This window comes from Cryptomeria japonica, chromosome 1 (assembly GCF_030272615.1).
Source record: "Cryptomeria japonica chromosome 1, Sugi_1.0, whole genome shotgun sequence".
In the NCBI taxonomy this organism is placed as follows: Eukaryota; Viridiplantae; Streptophyta; class Pinopsida; order Cupressales; family Cupressaceae; genus Cryptomeria; species Cryptomeria japonica.
In genome coordinates, this window is record NC_081405.1 from 272,325,797 (window position 1) to 272,335,585 (window position 9,789).

Below are 9,789 nucleotides of genomic sequence, written 5' to 3' on the forward strand. Positions count from 1 at the left end.
ATTTGTATAAGAGCCCGAATTTCATATTTAGAAACATAAGGATCTTCAAAATTTGTTTCTAATTTGCTCTTCATTCATTGAACTTGGACATTCAGTCTATCGAGCTTGCGAAAAAAGTTTCCATTTTGATCTTAGTTGCTTTGTCATCACTATCAAGTTAGAAATCCTCATTTTATCCTTCCAAGGCAACTTTCTAAATTCATTTTCAGTTCATAATTTGAACTAGATATGCAAATCTCCCTTTTTCAAAAACTTTCTAATTCTCTATCAGTTCGATCTTCATGAACATTTCGCTGACATCATTGAGGAATATTCCTTAATTTTCAAATTTTGGCAAACATCTCCCTTGGGCGGACTTTGTTTGACTTACTTCAACCTTCATCATAGATAGGGCGGACTTTTTGAAAGTTGTTTACCATCATATGCTGATGTAGGGCATAGTTTTGAGAGTTGGGAACCATCATATGCTTGAGGTCTTAACCATAGGCGGACTTTCTTGATCACTTGTGAACTTTAATTGCAGCAGGGCGGACTTCATCCATCTTAGGCACCATCTTATACTGATCAAGGGAGGACTTTTTCTGACTTAGGCACCATCTTATACTCATCACATTGGGCGGACTTTGCTCATCTTATGCACCATAGATCAAGGCGGACTTCATCTCATTCAAGGTAAGGTAAGGGCGGGCTTTTGCTCAAGTTAGGAACCATCTTCTTGCAGGTTAGGCGGACTTGAATTGCTTCTCCCCTTCTTGCACATGGCAGACTTTGTGAGTCTTCTTCTCCATCATGGGGCAGACATCAAAAATTTAAGAACCATGGAGGGCGGACTTGCTTACTTCCTTGCACCTTCTTCATTATCCATAGGGCAGACTTCATCTCATTCAAGGCAAGGTAAGGGCGAACTTCATCCATCTTAGGCACCACAGAGGGCGGACTTTGTTCATCTTGGGAAACTAGGAGGGCAGACTTTACTTAAGTTGCGCACCACTTTCCACCTCCAAGACGGACTTGAACATCTTCATGCTCTTCAATCATTTGTTGATTCCCTCACCCTTGGGCGGACTTCTTCAATATCATGCACCTCAACTCAAGGCAGACTTTACTTGATCTTTCTTCATGATAGGGCGGACTTGGAGAACATTGTGGCACCACTTCATGTTTCCCAAGGCGGACTTGAGCAAACTTGTGCAAATTTTACCGAATTATCTTGAAATTTGAAAGCTATACTTCATTCATCCATTGAATTCCTCAGGGTTCCTAAAACTTAGGAAGTTGGCTTTTTGGCTCAAAAACTTGGATTTTAGAAGGAATTTGTCGATCATTTCATTGTTACCAGTGTGAATAATGCAAACCCTAGATCCACTTTCTAAAAAGAGAAAAGAGCAAGGTTCCCTAAAAAATAGGAAAAGCTTTCTAAAAAATAGCCATTTCGGGGATCGTGCTAAAAATGCCAAAAACGAAACTTCCTAAAAAATAGGAAAAAAGCAAAAAGAAAAACTTTCCAAAAATAGAAAGTTGTCCAAATTATCTCAAATCAATTGCGATCTTCGTCCTTCGGACTTTCTAGACACAATGACGATGTCTAGACTCTGTTCTACTTCTAACGATGGCTTGCACAAACTGACCCATAACGTTCAAAACTCAGGCCGCTCAAAACTGACAAACTTGGCAATACTGACGTAGGAAGGTTACAAGGCTCTAACAAAAACCCTAGAAAGCAAGACAAGGGGAGGGTCCCCGTTTGCAATGGGGTGATGTGTGAAAAAGGTCACAACACTACTTTGCTCCAATTCGACGTGATTCTGCTTTCAAATGCACTCCCCTTCATATCTTCCTTGATGAGCGCTTGGCAGGAGAGAGTCTTGTTTGATTTGGGAGCCGCCATCCTTTACCTATGAGAGATGTGCAGGTTAGAACAAGTTGTAGCGCAATGAAGTTTATTTATTTAACTATGAAATGAGTTTGCTAAAGACTGATCTATTCATTAAATGCATTAGCAAGGTCTGATTTACTTCAACAAATTGGCTATCAATCCTAAATCAAACCTGCTCCTGCCCTTACATCAGCCTAAATAAAGTACTTACTTCTCAATCCTAGAATCTAATTAATGAAGCAACTGCTGATATTCAAAGGTTCGCTGTCTTCTTGATCTCCTGCTGTTGAAGGATTAGATTCGCCTTCCAATCTGCCCGAATTCGCTCTTGTGAAGATGTTGCTACTGATCCTTTGGAGCAAATCCGTTTTTATGATGATGCTGTTGCTGATCTTTGGCAGTAAATTTGCCTTTGCTGTTAAAATCTCCAATCTGCACTTGAAATTCGCTGACTGTTGCTCAAGAGAGAAGGAATAATTGTTTGATTTGATGTTAAATTGATTGTTTCACTCTTAACTTTATAGGTGATCAAGGTGAAAGGTTGTGCCCTTTCCTATGTAGGCCGACTTTGTCAAATTAAAACCAAAATAAAAATTACCTTTAGCCGACCTGCTTTTTGATTGATTTCAAATTTGTTTTGGGCACTTAAGTTATTCATTAGTTAATTTCACTCCATTTTATCAATTCGTGAAGTTCGTTGTTATGTGGATATCGCTTCTCCTTCTTGATTCATGAAGTTCGCTTGAAATTTTTAACTCATGAAGTATAAAATTCGCTCCAAGGTGGCAACTCATGAAGTTATAAAATTCGCTCCAAGGAGGCAACTCATGAAGTTGGAAAATTTCGCTCCAAGGAGGCAACTCATGAAGTTGGAAATTTTGCTCCAAAAGGTGAACTCATGAAGTTCGTGTTCTCAACTCCTTCACTTCATCCCTTTATCGCCAGCCTCGCCTATGAAAGCTTGAAAGTGAAATTCGCTCCAGTCTCCTCATTGCTGAAGTTCGCTCCAAATCCCTCACTCATGAAGTTCGCTCCATATCCTTCAAACCTGAAGTTCGCTTCAAACTTTGAAGTCATGAAGTTAAAACCTAGAGAAAGCTTAGAGATGAGGCGGATTTATTTATCACTTTATTGCACCAGATTTCAATCCTTGGAGTGACTCATTCAAATGCTCAAGCTCATACTTACATCAATTCTCAAACAAAAGATAAGGGAAAATTCACTCATCTATCACTCAACAAGGAGCTGGCAACTTCAAGAAACTCCTTAACTAGACCTCTGAATTAACTGACATTGATATACAAACCCTACGAAGTAACTCATTTCATTCCGAAAAAGAGAGAGAGGCTAGACTAAGAGGCTAGGACTCGAAAAAAGGGGGGTCCCCATTTTGATGGGGCGATGTGTGAAATGGTCACAACAGTATCTACTAATGATACCTACCAACCAACACTTTTCCCAACCGACAATGTTAGACCATGCCAATAATTTGCACCAATTGCTATCATTGATAAAACACCAAGCAAACCTACATACCACTCCGTCTTCCACTGAACCATTTTTTTAATAATCTAGTGGTTTCCAACATCAATAAATGGTTTTCTACTTTTCTTAAATAGTCCAAAGTTTTCTAGGAACAAGCGCATATTCAATGAAGAGAGGTATATTCCAAGCACCAATTTGTCGACATCGCTGCTATACCATCCAGCAAGCCCACCAAACCCTAATTTTTGTGCCCTAAAGGAATTGCTTTTTTCCTTTTGGCATAATTTGGGCATCTGATGTCAAAAATTGACAAACCAAATATCATCGGAAAGCTAGTTCCAAACACTTTCCAATGGTGTAGATCTAATTATCAAATTTTGTTGCTGGTACACTTTATGACTTGTGAAAATCTGGTCTTCATTTTTTACTTCCGAGCTCATAACTTTTTTGTCTAGATCTCTAATTTTCATAGCTCTTGCAACGTTAGGAAAGTATTTTAAAGCTCTTCACAACTAACCATGCACATATTTTTAGACCTTATCCCAAATATTTTTAATTTAGTTTGTTGTTGTTTCACATTTTGCTTAATTACTTGGACATCTTGGCACCTAGAAATGTTGTATTTGCATGAAATTGCTTTGTTTCAACTGATATATGCATTAACGTCATTTGTCTTTGACTTTATCATTTGAGGAGGTATCATGGGTTTTACTATTCATCCTTTTGAAGTAGTCCTAAAAAAGGATACTTATGAGTCTTGGTGTCTTGGCAAAACAACATCCTGACACATCTTAGGTGGCTTAATCTTTTGCATTATCTTTATGGACTCACGCTTGAACCAAACACACCAAGGAGTAAATCAACATGGGGTGATAGCATGAGTAAATCAACATGTGGTGATATCATTGATCATGTTGTAAGATTGATCTGTTCTAGTGTTGATCTATGTGTATTGTATCAGACATTGATTGTCTCCACACACTTTGGACCAAACTTCGGAACCGACCAACTCATACATTTCTAAGTCACTTCTCACAAATTTTTGGGACATTTCCAAGTGGAACTGAGGGTTAGGGGACAACAAGAGGATGCTTCCGAGGCATCCCCACATCTCTGGTACAAGTACACTCGCAAAACAACTACATTACATTACATTTTATAGTATTGACTTTGTTTCCAATCTAAACAAGTTACAAGTTTTTCTTCAATTCAGTGGAAATAAAGTACATGCGCCTTTGTCCACTTAGTTAAGTGCAACTAGTTGGTGCAAAAATGATGAAGGAAAAAAATACCCTATCAAACCTAAGAAAAATATATCATACCAAAGAAACCCACCAAGCCCAAATTAACACCTTCGAAACCACACAAACATTCCGAGTGAACACCATTTTCATATTTTTTTGTAAATCCTTGTGGGCATGTCATAAACCAAACAAGCATTGAAAGGTTGCAAGTCTTTTTAAGTAACTAAAATTGTCCCTGGTATGTTAGGGAACGGCTAAGCGTCCTCGAGAAAAATGGGGGACATTTGGATGTCCCCTGGCCGTCTTGGGGGCAATTATCTATCCCCCAATGTACCCTGCAGCATTTTTGTCATCTCAGTGATGTTTCCTAAATTTTGACAAAAATGGGGATGACGAGGGGACATTTCCTAGGCATCCCCAAAATGTCCCTTATAGGGGACAGGGGTAAAAAGGCAAGCAACGTGTTCCTAAGGAGCACTGCCAGAAGTAAGCCTTTGATTAGATGGAGGAACCATGTAACTCAATTTTAATTGCTTTGAAATTCTCAAGAACTTCCAATTTCATAAACTAAGGCATGCAAAGGCCCTACACCTGCCAATATTTGAACTTGACTTGTTCGCAATACCCCATCTCGACCATGAGACTGCAATTCCACAACTTCAAGCTCATTACCTTAACACTTGTCATCAAAATTAATTAAATAAGGCGAGTGTCATGTCACAAATTCCTTGAAAAAAGTGAAGAAAGAAAAATAAATTATAAGAATATCTGCATGTGCCTAAAGTAGATAATTCAAAGGCTCGCAAGAATATCCAATCATAATTAAGTTGTCAAATTTTGAAGAATCGCAAAATAGAGCGATATGTGTAGTTATTCAAAATCTAGGGGCACCCAACAATACAAAGCTCCAAATCAATCATCTTATGAATTGAGGTGTAATGGAAAACACTCCTAGGAGCTTGACCTTGGTTCATATCCATCTTGCTGCTATAAATCAGTCCTCAAACACATCAAACATGTGATGTCATTGAGGTATAACGCATTTGGGCTATGTTTCAGAAAAAACAAGATTTAACATATTAAAATAGGTCCAAGAAGGATTCAGACTAAGCTTTCTATTCACCAAAAAGAACCAAAAATTCAAAAGCCAAAGAAGAAAAAAATTGAAAGAAATTAAATAAACTGTATATAAATCACAAAAGAAATTAACTTCCTTACCTCATATCACCAATAGTCAAAATAAGGAAAAAAGTAAAACTAAATAAATAAAACCAAGGCACACTTAGGTTAGATAAGTTGTGCCTATATATATGGATCATTGTTTTAATGTAAACATCTAATCTAGTTTCATTAGTATTTTAGTTTTAACTTTTGTATTAATACTAACTATAACATAGTGGTTAGGCCCGTTAATGGGCGTGGCTGGGTTCAATCTAGCCTTTCGTCCTAGATTGATGAGACATGGGTGAGACCTTCGAAGGGGTCGTGGAAGATCAATTTCGATGGGGCATCAAAAGGTAATCCTAGACCTTCTAGTGCGGGATTCATTGTCAGAGATTGGAAAGGGGATGTAAAGGCTTTAGGTGCCCAAAAACTTAACCCAGGTACTAATAATACTATTGAAGCCTCAGGTGAATTAATTGCAATCAGATTGTGTAGGAAGATAGGTGTTAGAAAATTGCATTTGGAGGGGGATTCTCTTATTATTAGTCAAGCTATAATGAAGGGCTCAATTGAGGCTCGCCATCTTCAGAATTCAATCCTAAGTATAGTGGAAGAATTAAAACAACTTTGAAGACTTCCGAGTAAGTCATGTCAGAAGGTTGGGAAATGTGGAGGCAAACATTCTTTCAAAGTGGGCATTAACATTTAATGAGATAGGAGAGTTAAGATTCAATGACCTAAGGCACATTAATTTTGTGGAGCTTTAATTTTTTAAAATTCATTAGGGAAGTCTACTAAAGATTGAGTTTTATTTGGTGCTACTCTTCGAATACAGATTACGTAATGAGAGTGTTCTATTTGGTGGCGGAGTTTTATGATTGACGGGCTCATTTATGATGGACAGAGAGCCAGCAGATGATGAATTAAATGGGCGGACATTCTTTATTTGCTGTGTCCAATTTTCAGGTGTATTTTGTGGTGTTGATGTGAGTCTGTTAAGTTTGCAGGTGAGAAGGTACTGTGCAGGGCTGAGGAGGGTGGTGGTTTGTAGGGTGGTGAAATGCAGGCAAATTTCAACCTGCGAACGCGGAAACAATTGTGCCCCTTTTATGGGGAGCTCACTGCGAGAAGAGTTCGAAGCTTTTTCAAGATTTGGGACGAACATCTTCCACGATGCAACTTCCTGATTGTGAGTAAAGCCTTTGAGGGGATTAAACACTGCTATAAAACAAGGTTGGATGTATATTCATTGCTTATGGCGTGGGGACTGGATGTTGGTGATAACACTGGTACAGTTAGATGGGTAATGGAGGCATTGGTACCGGGAGATTACTTGGGTAAAATGGAGTCTTTTCTGGAATGGGCAGTACCAAGAGAGGGATTTGATGTTGGTGAAGGAGTGGATCAGGAAGGACAGGGGAGAAAGGCAGTTTTATTCCCCTTTGTTTGCTGGGCGCGAGGTCAATGCAAATTTCATCACAGGGAAGAGGCATGGCGTGGTTGGGAAGCCTTGAAGCTCCTGCTGCAGATAAAGAGCTGGAAGAGATTATTGAAAGAGCCAAGGCCGAGGCAGAGGGTGTGGGGAGGAGGGTTTTGCGTCCGCAGAAGCCGAGGGCAATTTCCGGCTTGGGTGGCGAGGCATCTTCTTCGAAGAAGTAATTTCGATTTTTGATGTATGTTGCTGTTTTGGACTCTCAGTTTTTTCTGTTGATAGTGTCAATGTCCGCCATTTAGTTTTTTTGTTACGGCAGTTATACTGTGCAGTGGGGAGTAGTTCTTAGCATGATGTCTCCAGTTTTTTGTAGTTGTTACCATTAATGTTTTGATGTTTCAGGTACTGTATTTTCATATGGACACAAATGTTGGGTTGGTTGGATGTTTTGATGGACTCAATACTCTTTTACTCTTTTTTTGAATATCAATAAAAATATCAATATTACCGAGCAAGAAAAAAACTATAACATAGTGGCAAATGCGATGAGCTCAAGTGGTAAAAGAACCTGAGCTTTTATAATAAAGTCCTTAATTCAAATCCGAGGAGGCATGACAGACTATGGACGCTAGATTGAAGTACAGTATCCAACTTGCGTGAAGTAGCATGCGTTGATGGACAGAGCGAGATGAAAGTTCCAAAAAAAACGATATACAATGCCGAAATTAGATAAAATATTTCATCCAATTTCATGAATGAATATTCCAACATAGAAGGTCAGGTTAAAAATACTATGCGACATTATCCAAATTGAAATTGGATAAAGTAACACTTCCAACTTTGGATGATGCAGCATACCCAAGAAGGCCCCAACAGAAGTGCAGGCTAGATTTTTGCGTACAGGCAACCCTCAATTGTGACAATTAAACCAAAAGTCACGCAAAACAAAGAAATTTACCAACTGAAGAAGAAGAAGAAAATTATATAACGGCTATTTCCAACTAAGAAAAAAAATATATGTATTCCAACGAAAGACAATGATAATAACAAAATAACTTCAAAGGAGAAAATTAAAACCTACTTCTTCATAGTCAAGCAAAGAAACCATTGATACATACTAAATAATTGCAAGGGACAAAATGAAAACCTACTTCTTTTTGGGCTTTGCCTTCATTATGGATCGGGGTATAGACAAATCCTCGCGATCAAAGTCCAATGGATCATCGTCCTCCATCTCCTTTCCTGCTTTAAAAAAAAACCAAGCATTTAATTTAAAAATTAAATCTTGCGTTGCAAAACATAATAAAATGATAACCCTTACTGTGCCAATCTTGCGGCAGAGGCTGAATGTGTTTGAAAAGGATTTTACGCTGCTGAAAATTATAAATTTATAGCTTCTGCGGAGTGAAACATGGAAGTGAGCAAACCCAAAAATATTAGTACGGAGAAGACAAATAAATGGAAGAATAAAGGATGGAAACTAAGAAAGCGCGGGAAAGGGTTGGTTTGGACTGTTACCGTGTTTGTGAGTAATTACGAAGAATTTAGTTAAAAGAGTATGTTTTAAGGCGGAGACGCAGTGGCGGTGGCGGAGAGGAAGAATGAAGCGGAGGCGGTGGCGGTGGCGGTGGCATGCCCTTTTTTACTCTAAGATTAGATTTAATAGTACGTAGTACGTTTCTGGTGGATTTCATTGAACGTTTCTTTTAAGAGTATGAACAACTAGAATTTTTTTTATTTTTTTTAAATATTCTTAATAGGAAAAAAGAAATAAAAATACCAAGATTCTTTTATAGTCTATATGATATTTATCATGTGGGTTTACTTATAGCTTATAGTAATGTGGGACTAATGGAATATTTTATTGTACTCTTCAAAAACATTCATCATATAGTACCTATTCAATTGTACTTTGTATATAAATGTTGTAGTAATGATTTAAAACTCAATCTTATTTATTCATAGTTGGTGTTGGGTTGGAGACAATAAATATATAATTATGTATGAAATTTTAATAAATTAATATGTTATTTAGTTTAAATTTTAAATAGAATCAGCACTTGCACTCATGGTGAAGTCCATAGTAATGTATACTTTTAATAATATATTTATTATTGATATTTTTTTGTAAGGTAAACGAATTGATTTTAAAATATAAAAATCTAAATACAAATCAATGCAATCATGAAGTCCATAGTAATGTATACTTTTAATAACATATTTATTATTGATATTTTTTTGTAAGGTAAATGAATTGATTTTAAAATATAAAAATCTAAATACAAATCAATGCAAATTAATTCAAAATGTTAGAATTTCTTATGTTGGTTCTATATACCTTTCGTCCTAACTTTGCATTTCCCTTCTAAGCCCTTTTATAGTATTTCAACATTTCTCATCTCTGCATGCCTATTAAACTTGTCATCCATGATATGACTTTCTCTCAAGTTAACTCTTTCCCTTTGAGCCTAAACTTAACCCTTATCCTTAATTCTAATTCTAAAATTAAACATAATTCTAGCCCTAACCATACTTTTAATTCTAAGACTTACCCTAACTCTAGCTATAACCCTAACCCTAATCATAAC

At 37.3% G+C, this 9,789-nt stretch overlaps 1 protein-coding gene across 4 annotated transcripts in view; it reads right to left on the bottom strand.

Annotated features, from left to right (window-relative positions):
* Nucleotides 1-8,864, bottom strand: part of LOC131050246 (uncharacterized) — a 97,507-nt gene extending 88,643 nt beyond the window's left edge. Inside the window, exons 1-3 of one of the 4 annotated variants that reach the window (XM_057984431.2) lie at nt 8,720-8,864; nt 8,523-8,598; nt 8,353-8,443 (exon numbers count right to left, since the gene is read on the bottom strand). In XM_057984431.2, coding sequence (XP_057840414.1) covers nt 8,353-8,435 — 83 coding nt within the window. In that variant the 5' untranslated portion in view covers nt 8,436-8,443; nt 8,523-8,598; nt 8,720-8,864. The other 3 variants (XM_057984434.2, XM_057984432.2, XM_057984433.2) reach the window with 3 other exon arrangements.
* Between the last annotated feature and the right edge of the window lie 925 nt (nt 8,865-9,789).